This window comes from Eumetopias jubatus, unplaced genomic scaffold, assembly GCF_037043125.1.
Source record: "Eumetopias jubatus isolate StellerSeaLion01/CBP00866 unplaced genomic scaffold, mEumJub1_p1.0 scaffold_6, whole genome shotgun sequence".
NCBI lineage: Eukaryota > Metazoa > Chordata > Mammalia > Carnivora > Otariidae > Eumetopias > Eumetopias jubatus.
The window spans coordinates 77971067-77996424 of record NW_028274812.1 but is presented as its reverse complement, the minus strand read 5'-3'; the positions used below and the strand labels follow the sequence as shown (position 1 = coordinate 77996424).

The following is a 25358-nucleotide window of genomic DNA, read 5'->3' as shown; positions in this document are numbered from 1 at the left end:
TCTCTCTAACAACGAATAATGTTGATGCTTTTTAAGAACCGGTTTAGATCCTTCTTTTGAAGAGCTCTTCTAGCTTTGAGTTTTGAAGTTTTTCTTCTATTCTACATATGAACCAATATGAGTAACACAGAATTGAGTCTTTAGGGCTATCTGTTTTGGAAATTGATTGGATTAATCCGTTCTCCTATATTTATGAGTACCTTTTATTGCACAGGGTTTAGCCGTATTCAGGATGCAGAATGGGTACATGGTATGATCCTTTCCCCTCCCGTGTAACTCCTAATCTGAGGAAAAAAGATGAACGTGGAAAACGGGGGTTAACACAGAGTCCTATGGAATGTAATGCTGAAATGATCTATCTTGTCGCTAAGTCTCAAGGGCAGGTATGTTTATTTGGATGAGGACAAAGAAAGTCATATCAGAGCTAGACAAAAAAAAATAGCATCCTCTTGGGAAGGTGGCTGTTTTTAAGATTCTAGAAAATTTCACTAAAATAAAAGTGGCCAGTGGAAAAAGTAAGAGTTTATTTTTCCCCCCAAATAGTTTATATGAGCTTATGAACTGGAATAGATGTCACCCACCCTGTTCTTTTTTGTCAAAAGAATGAATTTGAGGGGCGCCTGGGTGGCTCAGTCGGTTAAGCCACTGCCTTCGGCTCAGGTCATGATCCTGGAGTCCCGGGATCGAGTCCCGCATGGGGCTCCCTGCTCGGCAGGGAGTCTGCCTCTCCCTCTGACCCTCCCCTCTCTCATATGCTCTCTCTCTCTCTCTTTCATTCTCTCTCAAATAAATAAATAAAATCTTTAAAAAAAAAAAGAATGAATTTGATTTGATTTGTATGTCTGTGCCACCCTTTGTTTTAGACTAGATGACTCCTTTTTCACCGATATATAGTTCCACAGTGTTGTTTTAAGAGCAAGCTTGTTTTTAAGAGATAATTAACAGGGAGGAGATGATTAATAATTCACTTTTTGAATTCCTTTTCCATTAAAGGGGAGAAAAGGGCTTCATCCTTTTAACAAGATTAAGTCTGTGTGTTAGGTTCAGAGAGCTTAGAAGAACCTTATTGGCTCCTGACGGCTTACAGCTTCAAGGCCTAACTTTTTGGCCTGGCATTTGGGGCCCTCTGTTATCTGATTCTGACCTACCTTTGCAGCATTTTCTCTTTCTGTTCCTTTGACTACTATATAAATACATCAGGCTTTTTTACCTTCTGCCTTCTGTGCCTTTCTCCTAGCGTCCCCCCTGCCTGTGCTCACCCTGCATTGTGACCAGATTCCCCTCCTTTCTTTGAAGCCTGTACCATTTCCCAGTGAAGCCCTCCCCACGGCCCTCCCCATCTCCTCCTCCCTCCAAACTGGGAGGACTCTGCTTCTCCAGCCCAACATGGTGCAGCCTGTGGAACTGCTACCCTGGGGCCTCAACACATTCCACCCTTGGTTATAATTATTTTGTACCCAGGTTGTTTGAACTACAAGTTCTAAGTTCTTTGAGGTCAGGGTTGTTGGCATTCATCTTTGTATACCTCCACGTTTCCTACTAAAGAACTTGGCATGTAGCATTTGCTGAATGAATGAACAAGAAATACTGTTTCTGTGGCTTCCGCATCAAAAATATCAAGCTTATCGAGAGTTCAAGACCATGGCAGAGTGGGACTGGCATGGAGCACGTACACGGAAGTCTGCTCTGGAAAACATAAAAGGCAGCGAGGGACATGATTTACAGGTTTCCCCTGCTATCCAAAAGTAGAGCATTCCTATGAAACTTTTCATAAGCTGAAATGGCATCAAGCAAAGAAGCAATTACCATTCATTTATATGAAAACAATTTTGAGTGTTCCCAAACCCAAGAAAATAACCTCTCTTAGGCTTTTTTGGATACCTTAAGACAAATTTTGCTAACAGATGCATAAAACAAATAGAGATAAAGCACAGATGCGCATAGACATGGTTCAAAGCTAGGGCAGCTTGATGCTGAGCTGCTGAGTGTAGTTCCGGGGCAGGAGCTTGGGGGCGCCACTCTCGCAGCTGGGGTGCACTCGGCTTCTATAAAGGCTCGCTGCCAAACAAACAATACTATTTTTGCTTTTTGCCTTTTACATGAAGGTGAAAAATCCTCTTTGGATTTTTTTCAGTTAGTGAAAATAGGTGCTAATGTAGGCCTTTCATATAAAAGTGAAGTGGCGTACCGTGAACTTTGAAAAAGCGGGGATACCTTTATTTTACTGCTTCTTAAATAAGCGGCATGAAGAATCTATGTAATTAGAGGTAACTTCTCTTATGCAGATATCGCAATTCTAGAACCCCTATGTGGAATGAAGCCGGAGACCTGGAGGGAAGCAGAGGGGCCTCTGAGAGGCAGTTGTCTAGTCCACATCCTGGGGGGCTGGGCTGGGGGCCGCCCTTCAGAGCCTCGCCTCAGACAGCTGAGTGACATGGGCCTCAGCAGTCTTGGGCTCCACTGAGGGAGCCACAAAGGGAAGCTCTTGAGAAGTGCCAACTGCCTCCTGGAAGCAGAATGAGAGAATTCCAGAAGTGCGGTTTCCGGCTCCCGTTGGTATAAAGTAAAACAGCGGACTTTTACATTTTACACACAAGTGGACTCTGAGAATGTCAGTGCACCACATCAAAGTACAAAAATGGATTATAATGATGATTCTTCATCCAGAACAGATTAAATCAGGTTTGGCATGTTTTGCTTTGACATACTCTGCTAAACAATGCAGGAACATATGGGGTGCATTTTAGAAAGATTTCTAAACTAAAATTAGTTTAAAATAAAGTTAAAATAGATTTGGTTTTAAAGGGATGAGCTTCAGTTATACAGAAAACCACAATCTCCAATTCCAGGAGAAGGTAACTTATTTGCTCCTACCTCTGTCCCCCTCATTGCCTCTCTTTTGCCTTCCATCTTCCTTTCTACCTCCGGGTATAATACTTAGCTGCAGGCTCCTCCCCGCCCCCCCCCCCCCCCCCCCCCCCGTCATCCTAGGAGCTGTTTGATTTATATTCCTTCTTTTTCTATTTCTGATACTGTGCTTTTGTTCTTTGCTTACACATCAGTGAGCTTCATAGCTCCCCTCCTCCCACCCTTCCCCGCAGAGCACTGCCCGGCCCTAGAGGCACCCCTCCGTGACTGCCAATTTCATATGGAAGTTCATGGTTGGCAAGCCCTATCTCCCTCCACCCCCGCATTAGACTACGCACTGCATCAAATTAGAGGCCTTGTTTTGTCACCTATGTTCCTGTAGTTCCCAAGACAGCCTAGCACATTGCAGGGTCTCCACAAGGTCTCATAGAAACCTCTGAGTAAACAATGACTCCTTGACCTTTTAAAAACACTTTAATTTTTCTTTGTGCTGGCTCCCTGTGCATTCTCTCTCTCCCCCTCCCCCGCTTCTCCTTTGTTAATTTCTCCACTTACTTTCTTGAGTGAAGATGGAAGGGAGAATTATATGGCTGAAGATACAGAGAAATTTGAGGTGGAAACACCAGAATTTGGAGGTACTCTTCAAGACTTCATTTTATCTGAAATGCAGGAGTTAGGGTCATCTGTGGGAAGGGTGAGTACCTGTGGAGATTTGAGAAAGCTATGAAATCCCAGTGGCAATTGTGTGGGATTCAAACAGAACCAAGTGTCTAGCTGAAGCTAGATGATTCGCGTTTTTAGCAGACAGGCACATAGCTTTGCTCAGTAGCCCAAGGAGGGAAGATTAAGCTGATGACATGGCCAATCCAAGACAGGATGAGTCCATAGAATGCAGGTAAGAGCATTGAGGGACGCCTGGGTGGCTCAGTGGGTTACGCGTCTGCCTTTGGCTCAGGTCATGATCCCAGGGCCCTGGGATCGAGCCCCACATCAGGCTCCTTGCAGAGAGTCTGCTTCTCTCTCTGCCTGCCACTGCCCCGGCTTGTGTGCTCGCTCTCTTTCTCTCTCTCTCTCTCTGACAAATAAATAAATAAATAAAATCTTAAAAAACAAAAAAAAGAGCATCAGACTCTCTTAGAGGTATCAGTTTGTGCCTACAAAGGAAATGTGAACTCACTATATGATGCCTTATAAAATGTAATTGTGAAAATGATCTGGTGTCCCTCAAATTACTTTTCAAATATAAGTAGAAGTAGTTTCCAGATCATCTCTTAGGATCACTTTCCACACAATGGAGGATTAACTGATGCAGAAATGGGAACAACATACTCAGAAACACGCATCTCCGGCCATTGACAAAGGCACGGCCTTTGGCTGAAGGCCGGTAATTCTTGCCTGTGGAAAATACTGTCCTCAGCAGGATTTCCTCCTTACTGCAGAGGATTTTGACTATTACAGCAAGTTTTGCTAGACCAGCTCTTCTGCCAAGTATTCTCTGATTAACAGGAGGCACGTGTATGAGCAATTGTGTATACCTTTCATAGATGGTCTTGTAAAACAGTGGCATCCCAAATTCATATACTATACTTGACTGATTTTTTTCTTTAAGGAAGTAAGCATGTAGTCTTGACAGAAAATGTAAAAACAGTAAAACCAAACCAAACACATCTTTCGTTCTATTTGCTAATGTTTTATTATAGCCTCAGATTGCTAAGTAATACAAGTTGTTTAATTAAATTAATTAATTAATTTTTTAAGTAAGCTCTCTGCCCAATGTGGGGCTTGAACTCATGACCCTGAGACCAAGAGTCGCATGCTGTATTGACTGAACCAGTCAGGTGCTTCTGTTTTGTTTTTTTTTTTTTTTGTTTTTTTTAAATGCAAACAAGTTTTTTAAAATGCAAACGAAAAGTAGTTTAATACAGGTGTTGATGGAGAAATTAGAGCTGTTTACATTGCATCGAGCAGGTGGGAAAGGAGACGAATTAGCTGACAGGTATATGTGACGAGCAGCTCCTCCAAAGCTACCCTGCTGAATCCCACTGGGGATACAGATGTGATGCTCTCTCATGGTCTTCATCCTTCAGAGAAATTTATGGTTGAGTTGGGGAACATAGCAGATACATGGAACTGTTATGAAACCGTGCCAGGCTGTGTGTCATTCTCTGTTGGGTTGGCAGTGACTAGGAGTATAATGGGAGTTTGGTGAGGGAGATGATCTGGGAAGGCAGTGGTTGGTGTAAGTCAGGCTTTCTCAACCTTGGTACTATTGACTTTGTTGTGGACGGCTTTCCTGTGCATTGTGGGATGTTTAATAGCATCTCTGGCCGCTGCCCACTAAATGCCAGTAGTACCACCGAGTTGTGAGAACCAAAAATGTCTACAGACATTAACAAATGTCCCTGATGGGGGATAAAATTGTTCCCAGTTGAGAACCACTGGGTAGGCATAGTTGAGCACAGTGTGGATTTGGGGCTAAGCTGTGAAGAATAAATAGAACTTGTTTAGGAAGTGTGGATAGTATGGGGATGGTTTTAGGTGGGAGGAACCATTTATGTAAAGACCCAGTCAGTTTCTACAAATGTCAGTCTTGGAGTAGAGCCACTCAGAGTATGACTTGTGGACCAAACTTTGTTGCTGATATTAGCGCTGCAATTGAAGGTAAACATTTAGAAACTTTTATAGCAAGTTTACAGAGTAATTTTATGAGTTTAGTTTTTTTATGCTATAATAATAAGAACTTTAGGCTTTTCTGTCTCTTTTTTCTTCTTTTAAAGTAAACTCCGCCCAACGTGGGGCTTGAGATCAAGAGTCGCATGCTCTACTGACTGAGGCAGCCAGGCGCTCCTAGGCTTCTTTTTTGTATGTTTTTGTTATTTCATTTTTCTAGAAATGTATTTTCTGCAAGTATCAGTCTATGACAGACTGGAACATTAAAATGAGAACAACAGCAAACTGATCCTTTACCACTGATGCTGGGGGAGAAGCACTGAGGCGGTGACCAGACTGAATTTAGTGTGATGGTGGGGAAGTAAGATGGGCTAGGTATGGTTCAGATGGAACGGGAGGGCAGACTGGTTTGTGAGACCTTGCAGGGAGCCTGACACACCTTAGACCTCATTCTCAAATCTTTTCACGATGAATGAATGAATGCCTGGAAAGCCTCCAAATAGAACAGAATGGACCGAGAAGTAGGGAGAGGAGGTCCAGCGGATATTTTTGAGATGGGAGTAACTTTTAGAAGGGGATGTTAATGTCATTTAGCCTGTCTCTGTAGTTTTTTTCTTTCAGTTATCTGTTTATCTCCAGTTAGAAACCTTTTCTAATTATTTGCCCTTGAACCATAATTTGGAACTGGTTAATTGCCCATTTGAAACTTTAATTTATACATATTAAACCTTGTGTGTCAGATCATGGTTGTCATTTCCTTTCGGGATTTGTAAACACTTCAACGTCTTTGGCACAAAGTAACTTTTGTGATTATCTGGTAGTACCTATACCTGTAACTGAAAAAAATGAAGGAGAGTACAATTTGGTCCCTTTGCATTTTCTCTAAGTGGAAAAGGTCTGTGCCCTTTGTGGTTTTGTACTGGTGTTGGTGCCTCTGTGCCTCTACTTGTCATATGGAGTCTTATTTGGACAGTGGATAGCACTGTGTGAGGTTATGGAAGCTGACTGCTTGGCCAGTGGCCACAGGCCTGTGCTCATGTCTTCTCTAGAAGGTTTGGAGAGCGTTAGTTTGCTGAGACTCCCATCTGCCACTTTTCTTTCATTGGACTTCCTAAATATACTTATTTTATAATCTGTATCTGATAATTTCAATATCTGAAGTGTTTGTGGGTTTTTTTTTTTTTCTCCCTTCTATTTCTGTAGCTCTGGCTCGTGATTGTGTCATGCTTCTTGGTATGCTTAATTCTTGAATTTTAGCTGTTTCCTTTCTAACACCTTAAAACTAATTGCCTGAAATAATATGTGGAGCTTAAGGCTTTGTAATTTCGCTCGGAAGGATATAATGGGCCAAGAGTTCTTGGTTTCCCAACTCCTAAACGTCAGTCATTTAACAGAGCAGAGAAGTGGGTGGAGGGCTGCTTGTTGGGAAATCTCGGTTCCAGCCCTGACTTGTGCTGCTTCCATAGTGAATTATTGGGGGCAAGTTACTTAACTGACCTCTCTGTGTCTCAGTTTTACCATTTTGTCAAGAGACTAGATTGACAGGCCATTGAATAATTGTAGGAGAAATGACTGATGTCAGGATTGTGGTCCAGGCATCGGCAATTTCATAAATTCATTGTTTCTGCAACTTCATCATTTGCTGACATAGTATGCAAGGTCCTTTAACGTCAAAGAGGTATAGCGTATGTTCCCTGCCCTCCAGAATTTAAAATTCTGTCTAAAAGTCTTGTCTACTTGACTAGACAAAACCCACTAGCTCTTAGACACAAATGGAATTTGAGTAGTGTGTCCTCTGCAAGTTCAGAGGAAGTGGAGAATATTCTGGATGGGATGAGACTGTGAGCGGTGGGCTCTAAGTTGGGCCTTGTAGGAAGAGTGGGACTTAAATGTTGAGAAAGGCAAGAGGGCATTCCCCGCGAGGGAAACAAGGTTCGGTAGCTGTGGGGAGAAAGTAAATGTAGGGAAAAGAGAGGTGGGAGATGGCATGAAGAAGTTGGGACCTCAAATGCCAATCCCACACATAAATTAGCCATTCCCCCGCAGCCCCCATCCTCCTCACTCCAGCACTAGGCATCCACATGTACTTTCTGTCTATAGACTGGCCTATTCTGGACATTTTATATAAAGTGAATCATGTAGTATATGGTCCTTTATGACTAGCTTCTTTCACTGAACATGTTTTCAAGCTTCGATCATGTTGTGGCATGTGTCAGTATTTAATTCATATTTATGGCCAAATAATACTCAGTTCTATGGATATATAATGCAAATTCTTGAGCCCCACCCAAGCCTTACTGAGTGAGAAACTTTGGGGTTGACTTCCTTTCCACACTCTGTTTTGATTAGCCTTCCAGGTGATCCAGATGTACCTGTGGGTGGAGAGTCATTGCTGCAGGGGAAGTGGGGGAGGGGCATGAGGCTGGGCATGGATTTTTTCTTTCATCTCAAGGATAATGGGAAGTTACTGAGAGGTTTTTAAACAACCATATGAAGCCATTAGGTTTATGCTTTAATAAAAATATTTTAGCTTCTCTGTGAAAAGTAGTTTGAGGGAATCTGGTTAGAAGACACAGGAAGGGCACCTGGGTGGCTCAGTCATTAAGGGTCTGTCTTCGGCTCAGGTCATGATCCCAGGATCCTGGGATCGAGCCCTGCATCGGGCTCCCTGCTCAGCAGGAAGCCTGCTTCTCACTCTCCCTCTCCCTCTGCTTGTGTTCCCTCTTTGCTGCTCTGTCAGAAAAAATAAAAATAAAGAAGACACAGGAAATTGTAGAGGAGACAATGGCTTGGAATGGGTTAATGGGAGTGAAAATGGAGAAACGTGGATGGGTTCAAGAAAAATTTTGAAAGCAGAAAGGCCATGACTTGATTAATTGCATCATCAGGGAGAGTCAAAGATGAACTCCAGGTTTCTGTGTTGGACAGGTAAATGGGTGGTGGTACCATTACTAAGATCTTCTGAATTTTCTGGTTTTCTGATACATGAGTAAATTTTTTTTTAAAGATTTTATTTAGAGAGTGTACATGCACATGCATGTACACGCACAAGGGAGGAGGGCAGGCAGAGGGAGAAGCAGACTCCCTGCCGAGCAGGGAACCTGATGTGGGGCTCGATCCCAGGACCCTGGGACCATGACCTGAGCAGAAGGCAGATGCTTAACCGACTGAGCCACCCAGGTGCCCCATACGTGAGTAAATCTTAAGCACTCATTCCTCCCTTTAGAATCTGTTTTTTCTTACAAGTCCCAGAGACAACATATTGGATGACATTTGAGTATATACTATCTGGAGAATTCTCTTGGGAGATGTGCCACACACCTCTAGAACCCTAAGTGACATTAATATGTACTAATATTGTGTAGCTCCTACAAAAAGTATAAAATGTCTGAGAAGGTAGAGAATAAGGATGTAACCAAGATGTTTGGACTCTGGTGTGTGTAGAAGTCTTGCCAAACAAAGTAAATTTGCATACTTTAGAGAAAAGAGATGATGGAGTGTTTTGTTGAGAGAAGAGATTTCAAGCCGTATTCAATTCTCAATGGGCCTAGAGTGTGGGATGAGGTGCTCTGGCTGGATGGCGGTATGTGTGATCCAGTATACGTCAGGATTCTAGGATTCCAGAAATCTAAGAATATGAGACTGTGTACTTGTCTTTCTACAATGTTTATTAAGAGTCAAGGAGGAATTGTAAAATTCTGAAAAGATAGTGATAATGTGCTTGAGAAGAACATTCTTGTCCACCTTAGAAGGGAGTGGGTAGGACAGTAAATTTCTGGGAGGTATGGCCAGCAGCAGAATAGGGACTTTAGAAATGGGGAGAAATGGGCAAGATAGGAGGGGTAGAAGTTTCAGGACTTGGCAGCTAAAGGAAAGAAAGGAGGAGATGACCTCATGATTACTAGGAAACTGGAGGAAGATCTGGCTGTTAGAGCTCCTGATGAAGCAGTTATGGAGAAGGGGGGCTGCTGGGAGAGACGCTGGCTTCGTTTTTAACATGAACAAGGAATTATGTAGGATTAAACATGTAAGTGTGGTTTTGAAAACTAAAGTTACTAAGCTCGAGGTGGCAGATTTTAGAGACTCTTTTTTATCTTTTTAATTTTAATTCAGTTCTGGTATTGTCCTAGTTATCTTTTAAAATTATGCCAAGAATTAGAAGCAAATAATGTCTCACTAACCTATGATCTGGAATGTGAAAGGAGTTGACTAAGCTATTCTAAAAATATTTGTTCCTAGTCAGGAAATACATACAGGTAACATTTTCATTAATGGTGGTTAGATCTGAGTTCATGGGAGGAATTGTTCAGCCAGTGGCTGGGCAGGATCAACCTCTCTCTGATCTGTTCTGAATTATTTCTTTAAACTCAAGAACAATAGACCATAAACTCTGACACCTGCCTAAGTTTCAGTTAGGGAGCTAAGTGAAGTGATTGGGCTTAATTACATATAAACCTTCTTGGTCTTAATCTGTAATTCCAAACGAGAGACAACTGTGACTCACAATAAAAAAGGTGTTTAAATTGACATTGACTCTCAGTGTTAAAATAAATACACCAGTACTGACTTTAAGTCCAAGGGCAAAGCGTGAGGACATTTAATTCCTCTTTCCTTGACTGATATCTTTTGTTCTCCTGTTCTACTTTCTAGTTTTAACTTTCGCATTCCTTTTCTCAGTTCCTTTATGCAGCAGAGATGGGAAAGTCAAAAGGTTATTCTTGTGAACACACAAGCAATGACTAGCGCCTGTTTGTGGAACTCCGTTCTGCTCTCAACAACCTCTGCAGGGAGCTCTGCTCCGCTCTGCTCCTCTGTCTCAGGCTGCTTCAGCCCGCCACCCGCCCAGGCGAGGACGGGAGCATGTGTGTGAGCATGAGCCTGGGTGGAAAATAACCCCTCAGAGAACATGTGCTACTAGGGAGAAAGTGTTATGTTCGTATTTAAAGGGAAACCCGTTCTTACTAAAATATACAATCCCAAAGAGTGGATCCTGCGTTTAAATCAAGTATTAAAGTTCGGGCGCTGTCAGTGCTTGAATATTGGCCCCCTGTGACTCACAGCTCACTTCGGAAATGAGCTGAAGTAAGGTGGAGGCAAGTGTTTACCCCTGTGCCTGATACAGTGCCTGACACCTGGGAGATCTTCAAAATATCCTGGCGGAACGAACAAATGAGTGAATCAAGGAATGATTGGAGAAAGAGAAGCCAGGTGACTGCGGAGTTGTACTGGGTCCAGGTATCCCAGTGAACAGCAGAATACGCTTGCTAAAGAACAGAATAGAGGATGGGGTTTGTGGCCTTAGAATAAAAATAATAAGGGGGCACCTGGGTGGCTCAGTCAGTTAAGCATCTGCCTTCGGCTCAGGTGATGATTCTGGGGTCCTGGGATCGAGCCCGGCATCGGGCTCCCCGCGTAGTGGGGAGCCTGCTTTTCCCTCTTCCTTGCCTGCCACTCCCCCTCCTTGTGCTCTCTCTCTGTCAAATCAATAAATACAATCTTAAAAAAATAAAATAAAAATTATAATAGTAAACGCGTATTGAGTTCTTTCATTGGGCCAGGTACAACTCCAGGAGCATTATGTCATTTAATTTTCATCACTGCCCTCTGAGCTGAATTATGATCTGCATTTCACAGATGGGGAAACTGAGGCTTGGACAGAATAAGGAACTTGTCCGGGGTGATCCTTCCCTTTCTGCCTGCACGGGTCTAGAACATGACTCAGAGCTACGTGGGCCACATGAGGATCAGGCCATTGCCCGTGGCATCATTGTCACAGTGTTCTATCATGAACAAAGTGCCAGATGAACGTGGGCCCCGCACAGACCTCGGGCCCAAGCTTGCTGTGGTCAGACTTACCTCCCCACCTTCTTTATTATTCTTTACACTGCCTCTGTTTTTAGTGCTACCAAACTGAGCAGGAGAGGCTCCCTTCATCAGGTTTAATCACAGAGTGTGTGGTTTTCATTTAGGTAGGTTATTTTTGTAACAATGTTAAGTTTTGGACTTGTAGGCAGTGCTCTTGTCATAGTGAGTCATCAGCAAAGTTGTGTTTTGTTGATAGAAACAGGAACGTTAGGGGAGGGAGGTGGATTGGTGGGTTGAGTTTGTGACAGCATTGTTTTTGTTGTTTTGTTTTAGCTGTCAAGTTTGAGGTGATGTTTGGACATTTAAGCATAAATTCCCCAAAGGGGTTTGGAACCGTGGGATTGACCCTGTGAAAGAGGCCAATTTTGAAATGCAAGCTTTAGGTATATTTTCATAGAGGTGGATAGTTTAAGTTGTGGAAGTATGTGATGTCTTCAAGGGCAAAAGTACTACTATGAAGAGAAAACATTTTAAAAGATATTGCCCAGACGTTAAGATGTCTCTATTTTGCCAGATTCAAGTGCTGTGTGTGCTAATATTCCTGCCTTTTCTGACTCTAGATTTAGTACCATGTCTCATTTAAGTTAACCCATAGAAAATATATTAGCAGGATAACATGCTACTATATTTACAGTGAAGCTCAGATTAGCTTCTTAGGATTTCTTTATCAGTCTGGTGGTAACTTTTCCACTCCCAGGCCTGCTAGAATACTTCTAGGCAAAGGATATCAAGATTTAAGCCATACTTTTAGAAAATATGGTGGGATTTTATTCCCTCCATTTTTGCTGGTTTTGCAAGATAGGAATTTGCAAGCAACTTTTTTAAAAACCTAGTATAAGAAAAACGGCACTGAAAAATTAGAATAATAGAATTTAATGTTTCTCATGTTTGGAGCAGAGATTTGCCTTCTGGCTTAGAAGTTATTTAAACTCAAGCATTATAAAGACTTACATGTTAAAATCTTGTGTGCATGCCCACACGTGTTTCCTCTGGGCTTTTTTAGTGTGGTCATTTCTGGAGTTTTTGATCATATACCCTAATAATAATTTAAAAATTCCTTGAGCACATATCCCTAATATGTGTATGTTTTAAATAAATGATGTGTATATGCTACCATACTAATAAAAGATGTGCATCGTAAAATGTCCACAAAATAGCAATAAAAGTCATGGGATACAGATCAAACAATATTGTTGATTTTATTTTTTAATGATAAAAATTTTCTCTCATCAAAAACAGTTTTTCTTAGTGAGAACAGTGTGAGCTAACAATACTACAATTGGCAGGTCAGCTTTAACAGTTGTCATTGATCAAAAGGTAACTCCCCAAGAATACATAGATTAAGATGAGGATTAACATCATTATAATTAAGGAACAGTGGTAATCATTTTTCTGATTCCATTCATTAGTCATTCAAAAGCTGTTAAATTTTGTTAGTTAAAATTATACTGTCTTCCCTGATGTCAGTGAGTTCTGAAAACCAGTTGAAGGATTTTACATTTTTACACTGAAAATTTTAAAAACTCTGTGAAATTTTCCATTTGAAAGATTTTTTAAGTTAGAAAATTATATTTCTTGGTTTTCATACTGACAGTTTTTATACATGACAAGCATTGTTTTCAATAATAAAATAATAATATCAAAATTTCCTAAAATCCATTCTGTAAAATAGTTACTTGATAAAGTATCGTATTTACCTTGAATGGATGAGTCAAGAAAGAAGAGGGTGTGTGTCTGTATGTGTGAGAGAGAGTCTGGTGTATGTTAATATGTTAGGTAACTTACTACTGATACACTTGTCATCATGAAAACACATTTGGAACAGTTTTGTTCTTTAATAAAAAAAATCCTTAAAACATACTTAAATTTCTAATGGTATGATAATGTTCTAAACATTAAAATAAGTACTTAGTAGAATAATGCATGCAATAAGATAACTTTGAAGATTATAAAAACAAAATACTTGTAATGCAACCGAAATATCCTAACCCAAATGTGTATGTTATGGCAACTATATAAAGTATGTTTCTAAATCTTGTATCCTTGGAAGATATATAAAAAACAATTGCTTCAAGGATGATGAGATTATGGGTTTTTTTTTAAATAAAAAATTATTAAATTGCAAAGATGACTTACAAAAATGGAAAAAAGAAACCAATGCAAATTGTTTTAAAAAACAGGACCAAAAATGTGGACTGATTCAAAAGAAAACGTTAAAAGTATTTATTCAAACTCAGTAATGTTTATGTGGTTAACATAACCATATTGAGTGCCTGTTAAGTAGCAGGGACTGTGCTAATAATACACAGATGAAAAAGCACAATTTTTTCCATCATGAAAATTTTACTGCTTTAATTTATACCATATAATACTGGCTGTTTCAAGAATTGTCCAGTATTTCATAATCCATCTCAGACTGACACTCTGATTCCTTAAAACTCAAGTTTCAATCTCTTGCTAGACAGCCTCTCTCGTTGTTATCTTTGACTTGGTAACCTGGTATTTGCTTTCCAGTAAGATAACCTGCAATAGACATCAGACACACAGTACTTTACATGTAACCTCATGTTTAGTTACACAGTGCTAGAATGTTGACAGCAGATGGCTTGTTGGGGTTTATTCTCCACCCTGCCCTACTCCCCAACAATGAAACATATTGGTGAGTATTCTAGTTAGGAATGTGTTCACCTGCAGCAAGGGAGAACCTGGCTAACGTGAGCTTAAAAGAACAGAGTTTTGGCCTCTCCGTAAGTCTGCAGGCTGATTCGTTCAGCGCCTTTGTTTTGAGGATTCTCTTGGCCTTTTCCTGATGCTTACTGGCTCGGGGTAGAAGAGCTGCCTCCACACCTCTAGCCCTCACATGGAGGTTCCAAGCAGAAAGGAGGACAAAGGGCAGGGACAAAGGGTCCAGCATCTGATTCCATGTGCTTGATCAAGAGAGCAAAGACTTGTCCAAAAAAGCTCCACTCAGCAGATGTGGGCTCACACCTCAGGGGCCAGAGCTGGGTCACAGGGCTGCCCAGCTGCAAGGGTGCCTGACCAAACTGGAACTTTGGTTTTTCAGCCTTCACAGAGGGGTAACTAGTATAGCGTCTGCCACATACTTTCAACCATCTGCCTCCTCTTTATGTCAGTATAATGCCTAGTGAGTCCAGCAGTGAGGTGTTAGTTAAAGAATTTGCCGAGAAATTTTGTATCTTTGAGATACTCTGTTCACTTGCTGGGAAGTTCCTAGGGTCTTTGACAAGGGAAAGATCATGAGTCCTTTCCTCCCTCTGTGGTGGAAAGGAGTTGTCTTAGGGCCCTCTCCTTCTCCTTAGTTCAGTCCAGCCCCTCCATTATAAGTTTTGTCAAGTTACAAGAAAATTTTTACTTTCTGTTTTCTTTCCTCTGCCTTTGACTTTTTCCACGGGAGATACATAAAAGGTACTATTCAGTCCTACATTACCTCCGAGTCAGAAAAAAGAAAACTGTGTATCTGAAGTGTGAAAGTAAGTGAAATAAAGAACTGTTACATCGAATACCTAAAGCCTTTGAAAGTACCCAGAAGTCACTTTATATTTTTTGCAGAGGGCCCCATCTAGGACAAAGAAAGAAAAGCTCATGTGTTTGAATGAATGAAACAATTGAGCAAGTGCCTGCTATTGCTTAGCTCTTTTTGTATTGAATCCTCTCAGTGAATCTATGAAAAAAAAATTGGGTCCATTTCACAGATTAGAAGCTTTGTAATTTTCCCAAGGCTACCCAACTGACAGGTCCAGGATTAAACTGTGGGGAGTCTAACTCAAAAGTACACACTCCCCTTCCTCCCCCCAGTTTTCCTTGTTGTCTTCCATTTGTACTTTGTCTTTAAACTTGCTTTCCCACAATTACGCACATTAAATCTCAATTAAAAAAAAACAACTATCGGGGCGCCTGGGTGGCTCAGTCGTTAAGCGTCTGCCTTGGGCTCAGGGCATGGTCCCAGGGTCCTGGGATCGAGGGCTCAGGGCATGGTCCCAGGGTCCTGGGATCGAGCCCCGCATCAGGCTCCCTGCTCAGCGGGAAACCTGCTTCTCCCTGTCCCACTCCCCCTGCTTGTGTTCCCTCTGTCACTGTTTCTCTCTCTGTCAAATAAATAAAATCCTAAAAAAAAAAAACTATCTTCTTCAAATTGATTATTTCTTTTTATTTGCTATTCACTCCCAAGATCTAAAGGTACAGCATCAGCTGTGTATACCCCAGAATTCAAACATAATTAGACATGTCTAGAAGCCTATGGAAGGATTCTAGCAGGGGCTACTTAATTACCTAAATTAACCATCAGCCTCTGGGAAAGAACTAATCAGAGGAGAAGAGAGAGTGGAGGAGTGCAAGTTTACTTAAAAGTGCCACCGAGTAGGGGTAAATCTGACTCAAGTACAATGTAATTTAGCCTGTCCTCTGAGCCAATCCTGAGGGACTCCTGGAGCCAGGAGGTTGCTAGTGAAAGAGCTACAGACATCTTCACTACGATTTTCATGAGTCATTTGAGTGTTCATGCCAGGTCAGCAGATTCAGCAGCACCAGCCTAAACAGTTTATCTCCTGGGCGCCTGTGGGGGTGGGTCACCAGGGCTTGGGTGCAGGCAGGCCTTGGGGTCCTCAGTGGGGCTGGGTCTTGTCTTGCAGGGGTTTGGAGTTGAAAGGGTAAACGTTCATTGTCTTTGTTTGGGCTGCGATAACAAAATTGACTGGGTAGCTTATAAACAGTATAAATTTATTTCTCACAGTTCTGAAGGCTGGATATTCAAGATCAGGGTGCCAGCATGGTTGGGATCTGGTAAAAGCCTTCTGCTGGTTGCAGACTGTGGCTTCCTTGCTGTGTCCTCACATGGTGGAAAGGGGTAGGGATATTATTGGGTCCCCTTTCGTAAGGACACTAATTCCATTCATGAGGGTTCTGTCCTCCTAAACTAATCACCTTCCATAGCCCCCCCCCCACCTTGTAATACCATCACCTTGGGGGTTAGGTTTCAACATACGAATTTTAAGGGGAACACAGATCCTTTATTGATGCAGGACCCCTTAAAAAGCTTGCTTCAGAGCTTCTGGAGATATTAGGGGAAGTGGTTGGGGGTGATAGAATCCCAAGGTAGCGGTTAGAAGCAGAGTCAGGGAAATACTGGTATTTTTGGTATATTTGCTTCATTCTCAATTGCCATCAATTTGCAAATATATCAACAATTTAATTAAGACATTTGGGCCAAGCAAAATACTACATTATGCGCTTGCAATTTTTAAAATTAACTGACAAGAGCATTTATTTAAACATATAGTCACATACAACTTTCTTCATTGTCAATGTTAAAAGCAAAGCCTTTTTCACATTCAGGGTCTACAGACTGTTCCGAATTATTTAGGCAATTTACAGTTACATGTAGCATCCTAGACGCACTGCTTTTTAAAATCATACAGCTTTAGCGTTAATTGAGAAATACTGGCATTTGATCTACATTGCTTTTTGGCTAAACTTCGTTACGTTTGTTCCTAAATTAAATTACCAACTCAGTTTGATCTCTAGAACATCACCTGGAAATCTTTGATGTTTGGGGCTGGAATGATAATTCTTTAATCATCCATTCAGTTAATATTTACTGAGGGCCTCCTGCGTTGCCAGTCTCCGCACTTACAGAAATGACATTGTGGAGAGAGATGAGCATAAAGTCAAGTACACAGTTGAATAAATAACATTTTAATAAATTTAGACAATAGAACTTCAGCTAAGGTGGTTAGAGAGGACTCTCCTTGGTAGATAATCCTAAATGACAAGAGTACTAACACCACTGATAGTCAGGAGGAAGCCTTTCTGTCACCCTGGCCCTTCCATGTGTGAAAATGCTGTCTGTTCGTTAACAACTGGGTAGTGAGTGTTTGCCACATGCCACACACGCTTCAAGGCCCTGAGGATACAACAGTGAACAAAACAGGAGACAAAATCCCTGGCCCTGTGGAATTTATATTCTATTAGGGGAGAGAGAAATAAATACGGAAAACGTACAGTATGTCAGATGCTAAGTGCTATGGTAACAAATGAAGCCTCGAAGGGAAGTAGGGAGTTGGGGGGTGGGGCACTGGAAAAATGTAAAACCTGGTTGTCAGGGAAGACCTCATTAAGAAATTGAACTTTAAGCCAGAAATGGAGATCTTTGGTCTAGCGCAGGGCTGGCAAACTTTGGAAAGGACAGACTTTTTCTTCAGGCTTGGGGAGCCCTGTGCCTCCGTTGCAGCCCTCAGCTCTGCCAGGGACAGTATGGAAATGAGGGGTAGAGCTGTCTTCCAATACAACTTTATTTATGGACGCTGAAATTTGTATTTCATATGATTTTTACATGGCATGATATACTTTTTTTTTTCAACACCATTTAAAAATATCCCATTTTTGACCGGGGGCTATACAAAAACTGTTACGAGCTAGATTTAGCCTGTGGGCCATGGTTTGCCTACCCATAATCTAGCCTAAGAGATTTTGGAGTATCTGTTCCTTTTAATTGCTTTGGGTAATATGTGATGGTGTATGTTTGAATAATAAAATCCAACTCTCATGCTTTTGTAGATATCTTTCTATTTTGGGTCCAACACCTTTTTTTCCTTCTTTTTTTTTGTGGTAGTAATGAAAATTCATCTGTTTGTTCAGTGACATTCATTTCACTTAAATTTATGTCTTACAGCTTTTATTTCTAGGGTCTGCCATGCAATAATAGCTTTATTTTCAATCCATCATACTGTAGTATTTCTGAAGACATTTTAAGTAGCAGTTAAGAATTTTCTTCGGGTAGGGGCGCCTGGGTGGCTCAGATGGTTAAGCATCTGCCTTCGGCTCAGGTCATGATCCCGGGGTCCTGGGATCAAGTCCCGCATCGGGCTCCCTGCTCCTTGGGAGCCTGCTTCTCCCTCTGCTTCTCTCTCTCTCTCTCTCTCTCCCTCTGTCTCTCATGAATAGATAAATAAAATCTTAAAAAATATATTAAAAAAAGAATTTTCTTCGGGTAAAGCTATAGAAAAACTCAGGAGAGTGACTTAATCAATTAAGGGTTAATTTGTCTAATACAGAAAGGTTTAGAGTGGGCTGCACAAGACTGGTGTGGCAGCTGTACAATCAAGGACCCAAGTTTCTGTCTTTCTGCTTGACCATCCTAAGCATATGGAGTTTGTTTTCATAATTGCAAAATGGTTTCTGCACCTCCAGGCACCACTTCTGCGTTTCTTCAAGAGAGGAGAGAGAAGGATATAATGGGCTTTGTGTTTTTATTCATTAAGTGGAGCCTTCCGGAGAACGTCTGCCTTCTCTCTTACTGGCCAGAGCCCTGTCATGTGATGACTCCTGGCTCCAGAGGAGTCTGGGTAAAACAGGTTTTGTAGCAGAGTGCGTTGCTTTTTCAATCAAAACCCAGACTTCTGTTATTAAGAAAGGGAGGGTGATTGGCTACTGGGTAAAAAACTAGCATTAACTGCCATGGCTTCTAAGTGTGTTAACAAAAAACACCTGAGTTATAGGTCCTTCCATCATGGCTGAATTGACATGGATGAAGGCAGCGACTGTTGTCCCACGGTTTACTTCTCTTCCACTTGCTCCTCACATGTCTTTTGATATTGACTGTTGGGTACATTTTGCTTCAGCATAGTTGAAATGTGGGGAGGAGAAAGCTTTTTGTGTCAAGGAAGCGGTGGTATATGTTATTGTTATTTGAACTCTGGGTTTATACCGGCACATGCAGTGCCCTTGGCCGCTTCCTGTTGCCACATGGGAATCCTTTCTATTACCTGGGGCCCCACCCAACTAGCCATCTCCTCCGCCCGAGCTGGCCTGTCCCCCTGCCACGTAAGCCTGGGCTCCCACAGCTCCAGGCCACGTTCACCCCAGCAGATCTTAAAAATAGCTGGTGGTGGCAGCTCGTGACTCGTCTTCCTTCCTGATGCTAATGTGGCAGATATCCCCTTGAACTTCCTGCTCTGGGCTAAATTTCTGCCCTTTGTTTATTCACATGATTTACTGTAGTATTAGTTAATTTTCTGTGGCCTTAGCTCTTTTTTAAGAAAAAATTTCTTTTTAATCATCTGGCTTTTCTTACAAGTTTGAGTAAACGTGGAGGCCAGTGAGTAACAACAGGCTCTGACTCTCGGGGCTTCAGGTCCTGTTGGAAAACCTGATTTATATAAAACACCACATCTCTATGACCATATGCTCCTGTTCCCTTCTGTGTGAAGCTCTCTTTTTCAACATAACTTTCTTCTATTTAATCTGTTGAATATTGACATATTCACACTGTTCAAAAACGTTTAAAGTTCACACATGCAGAGAGGGAAACCTTTTGCTCCTGCTTTGTCACTGCCGCCCAGTTCCCACTCCCCCAGCCCCTAGACAGCTATTTCCGATCGTTTTTTATGTGACTTTTAAGAGTTCATTTTTTAACATAAATACAAGCAAATACAAATGTTTTCCTTTATTTTCTCTTTTTTTAAAAAAATGTTCCTAGTCTATGCACAGTTCTGTTCCTTATTTTTTTTCCCCCATTTACTAAGGTACCTTGGAGATCTTTTCATAGCAGTGTTAACAGTACATACAGAATTCCTTTTTCCTTAAGTTGTGCAGTATTAAAGTGATCTTTTTGAAACGTAAACCTGGTCCTGTCTCCCCTGCTTTCCTCATTTAAACCAGAGATAGAATTATTTACATTTTACTCCTTATACTACTGTCAGTTATCACCTTTGTTAGTTAACTATCCTTTGCTTCTTGAGCATTGTTAGTGTGTAATGATGCATTTGAATTTTTCTTTAAACAGCAACTAATTTGTTCCTTTCCCTCTCCCTCAGTTTTACTGAGATACAATTGACATATAATATTGCATAAGTGTAAGGTATACAACACAATGATATATATATAGTGAAATGATTACCACAGTTAGTTAACACATCCATCACTCACATCATTTGAATTTTAATATTCTGTGATACATCTTTCAAATATTGGCCTTAAGTAGGGAAGGGTGTTGAGACATGGATACTTTCATACATCGCTAATGGGAATGTAAATTGACGTGGACTTTTTGGAAAAGCAGTTTAGCATGGGTCCGTGAGGAGCCTGAAAAATGTCTCTACCCTTTGATCTGAGTTTCATTCCTAGGGCTCTGTCTAAAATAGTGTTGAGGTTACAGTTAAAGATTTCTAAATAGAGATGTTCACCACATGATACTGCTGGTGGTGAAAGCTACAAGTATTCTAAATACCAATAATTGAGGAGTAGTTAACGAAAAACATGTACATGATGGATTGCTAAGCAGATATTAAAATTCATGCTTTTGAAAAATTGTTAATGACAGGACAGTACACAGGGTATACTGAGTGAAAGCAGCAAGATGCAGCTGTTTTTGTTGAGTGTGATCCTATGAAAGGAATGACCAGTTGAGCTGTAAGGGATTATAGTCCAGCAGTAAATGCTGTGTGTATGGGGTGGGGGATCAAGGGGGCTGGGGAGTAAAGAAGTTGTGTACGTGTCTTTGATATATCCTAATATTGAGAGCATTTGAGTTTTTAGGCACTCAGACTTTGGGAAAGATGTAGAGGTGGGATGGATATTATGTGTGTGAGTGTGTATATATATATATATAATATGGAAAACTCAGGTTTGACTGTGTGTCAGTTTCATTTTTGATCACTCTCATGAACATTTGATGTTGGATATGTAAAGTTCTACATATGGACGTTAAATCCAAACCCTTTCCTCTAATAAATTTTGAGAGGATTGTAGGTAACTTTTTGTTTGCTTGTTTTTACAATTTCCAGACTTTTAAAAATGCTAATACATTGCTTTCATAGTCAAAGGAACTGGATCATGAAGGACATTGTGCTATGCTAAGAAATGTGTGTGTGGTCTTCCAAGGGCAGTGGGGACCCACTAAATAAATAGGAGAATAACATGATTGTCTTAACAAGAACACATACCAAGAACCTGATCAAAATAGGTGACCACTTTTGACCTTAGCATCAACTTTGTTTATCTGCCTCATATGGTTATAAAGGGAAATTAAGTAGGATGAATAATACTTTTTTTGCAAACCACAGTTTCAGAATAATATAACTACATTTCTGGAACTGTGTACCAATGAGGGAAAAAAGTTAACTTTTTCAGAAATGAGAAATAGCTTAATTCAAGAAACCAAGATAATGCATCAAACTACCATACAGTAGTTTCCTTGTTTTCTGATATCACTGAGTGTAAAGATGTCCTATTTGGCTAGCTTTGCATTTCTGTCCATACTAACTGCAACCCTGTTAGTCATTCATAGACTGCAATCCATTGATCAGAATCTCTGTGCTCATGACATGCAACGGATTTCCATCTCAGACTCACATGTCATTGAGGCTTTTGGGGGAAAGTTGGAGGAAATTGGTAGGGGCAGTCAGTATGTGAAAGCTTGTTCTTCAAGCATTTTATTTTTTAGATGAGAGGTCTTTCTGGTGGCTTGACCTCTCAAAAGGATTCTTTTCCTTGGCCATTATAAAATTACTTCACCGTTTAAGTTTGTTCTCTATGTACAAAATTTCCCAGAATCGCTTAGAAAAAGGAAGCTTGTTGAATCATGTTTTACATGCTGTGTTTAAGATATTGAATATTGTCAGCCTGTCTGAATTATTTAATATGAACCCTTTAATAAGATTGATAAGATTTTGAAAATGTACAGATGTGTTTGCAGCTCTTCAAGAGCACACCTGACCCCTAGTGACTGAAGAAGGAAATATGAAGGTGAGAGGAACAAAAAGGGTTGAGAAATAGAGTTCAAAGTAAGATGATGCTTGTTTATTCTCACCTTAGAAGCAGAGAACATTTTTCTCTTGTGAATTGATGAAAGGATGCTTTCATGACAGTGGCTACAGCTGTGGAATATCTGAAAGAGACTGCTGAAGGGAATAAAAATGCTGCTGCTCCCAGGAATCAATGAAATGTTGACATCTCAGATAGGCTATACATGGTTTTCAAATGGTTTTGGCAGAGGGAGCTTTCATGACTGTAAATGTCAATTTCTGTAAGTGGGAGGGAGAATGGTTATGCCCTACTGAGAACTGAGTCCCTCACCTCATACATAATCTGATCCTTCCAAGTTGTGCCCCAGAGTTCCGGGGAGTCTAGGTGAAGAAATCATCGTGTCAGGATTTGCCTAAATTTCTGCTGGATATCCAGTGAGTCAATGGTGCATGGTGCTTGCGAAAATCTCTCTCTCTCTCTCTTTTTTTTTTTTTTTTTTTTGCATCAGTGACCTCTGACAATGAGAAATCAAATCTAGTTCAATTTGGAAATATCTACATATTGTTTCAGATGAGCATTTCTCCTTCTTTATTTGTCTTCCCTCTTTAGATAAAGAAGAAGCAGCAGGATGTGGTTAGATTTCTGGAAGCCAACAAGATAGAGTTTGAGGAGGTGGATATCACAATGTCAGAAGAACAGAGACAATGGATGTACAAAAACATTCCCCCAGAAAAGAAGCCTGCTCAGGGCAACCCTCTGCCGCCTCAGATATTTAATGGTGACCGATACTGTGGAGTAAGTAGCCAGATTGTTACCACACTATTTCTTTGGGTGATTCAGAACAGTTACCTAGAGTGACAGTTGGGTTTTTTCAGTGAGGACTGTGACCTCTTTACCCTCTGCCACTCAGGTTCACAGTCTAATAGAGGGGATGTGAGTACAACGACACAGATGGTGTGTGAATGTGAGTGCATACATGTCTGTCAGTCTTCCTGTATCTTTGTTTGGCGAAAGTGGTGGGTAGTGGAAGGGGTATGTGTGTGTGTGTTTATTGTGTTCTAAATTTTAAAGCAGATTTTTTTGGTTAATACATTTTGGCAGCAGATTGGAAGGGATAGTTATTCTTGGATCTTTACCCCTCTATAGTATAAAAAACTACTAATAGCTGATTATACACCAGACTTTGTTTTTTTTTTTATGATAATGAGCCAGATGGATCATTATGAACCTCTGAAATATATTAGGTGCATTCCTCCTGTATGTAGCATACGAGAAGATGAAGTCACATTTGTCTGATTATCTATTTTCCTTCTCACTGGCTTAAGAAAAAAAAAATCGAGAAACTTCTAATGAGTAGCTAGGATTTGCCCTTTGTCATACTCTAAGTGTATAAGTGTATGTTTCTTTTGGCACCTGTACTACAGTTCTTTAAGAATGACCTGGAGAAGGGGAAGGGACTATCGTGCTGAGGTGCTTAAGGTGAAATAAATAGCTGCATTGTACTGGAGTGGAGAAAAGGGATAACAATGCTTTTGATACCTTGAAAGGAAACAGTTTCCATGTGCATAAGAGAGGAGGAGATGCTGAAATGGAAAGCCATAAAGATTGTGCACAGAATTCTTGCATTCATGTCAGAGGAGAATCCTGCACATGGCACTAGATTCAGATACGAGTTCTTGTACAACTTTATGTTGGCTTTAACACCTTTGGAAAGTCACCTCTCTTAAAACATCGATTTTCTCATCTTTAAGCAAAGGATGATAATATCTGCCTTACTTCCCAGGATATTTTGTGACTGTAAAGTACTTTTTAAGAATAAAGCTTATTGTTTTAATTGTGGAATATTTTACATTGTGATCTCATATTTTATTAGGGGAGTATATGGTAACTGAAGGTGTATCCCATTCACAATTACAGACCCTAGAAAATGTACTCTTGTGTCTGCAAACCAAAATGAGGTATAGTTGAAACTGTGTATAAACCACACAGTTCAAAGCAAAACTATTAGTCAGATAGTGCTAGAAGACTTAAAACAAAAATCTAGCAGTTTTCTGGCCCTCAGACTTCTCAGGTACGAGAATTCCTTTGTTCTGGTCTTGTAGTTGAGTGGTAATTCGGCTGGGTATAGAATTCTAAGTTGGAAAGAATTTTGATCGTTTTGCTTCATTATCGTCTGGTTTCTAGTGCTGCGATGGAGAAGTCCAATGCCATTTTCCTTGATCTTTTGTATGTTTTTGCCAGTTTCTTTTTTCTAGGTTTTTAATGTCTCTTATTCCTATGTGTATCCTAAAATTTTTTGGTGAATTACCATAATGTAATCTATTTTTCATTCACTGTGCTGAGTGCTCATTATGTCCCTATTATCCAAGAATTGCATGATTATTAAATATGTTTTTATATTATTTTCTTCGAAAAATTTCTCCCTGCTTTTTTGATCTGTTCTCTTTATCTAGAATACATATTGGGTGCCTGGGTGGCTCAGTCGTTAAGCGTCTGCCTTCGGCTCAGGTCATGATCCCAGGGTCCTGGGATCGAGCCCTGCATCGGGCTCCCTGCTCAGCGGGAAGCCTGCTTCTCCCTCTCCCACTCCCCCTGCTTGTATTCCCTCTCTCGCTGTGTCTCTCTCTGTCAAATAAAGAAATAAAATCTTAAAAAAAAAAGAATACATATTAATTTAGATGTGAACTTATTACACCAATTTTCTAATAGTCTTCTCTTTTTCTTTTGTATTGTCCTCTTTAACTTTTTGTTCTACTTTCTGGGAGATTTCTTTAACTTACCTTTGAATTTTTTCGTTGAATTTTTATGTCATCTTTTTTTTTCCCTTTCTTACATTCTGATTTTTTCTTTTTAATAATGTGCTTTTATGAGATGAGTACAAGATCTTAGCTCAGTGGAGATATTAAATATGATTTCTTTGGGGTTTTCTTACCAGTATTGTCCCTGTTCTACTAATTCCCCCTCCCCTTTTTTTTTCACTTTGCTTATTTTGGTCTTTTCTCTCAGCTGTGGTGGGCTTTCCTCAGATGTCTGGTGATCCTTTTGTTTAAGAGGTGAGGCACTAGAAAGCTAATTAATTAGAAGCTGTATGTGTGCTTATGCATGTGTGTGGGCTTGTTTCCCAGCGGACTTCTCTCTAGGTTGACTGGGTAGCCTGTTACATTCTTGTTGTAGATACAGATCATAAAATCTGC

General features: G+C 40.6%; 1 protein-coding gene across 1 annotated transcript in view; it reads left to right on the top strand.

Annotated features, from left to right (window-relative positions):
* Positions 1 to 25358, top strand: part of SH3BGRL2 (SH3 domain binding glutamate rich protein like 2) — a 58858-nt gene that overhangs the window by 14224 nt on the left and 19276 nt on the right. The window contains exon 2 of the mRNA XM_028108093.2: positions 22774 to 22959. Coding sequence (XP_027963894.1) covers positions 22774 to 22959 — 186 coding nt within the window. The remainder of the gene's footprint in view (positions 1 to 22773; positions 22960 to 25358) is intronic.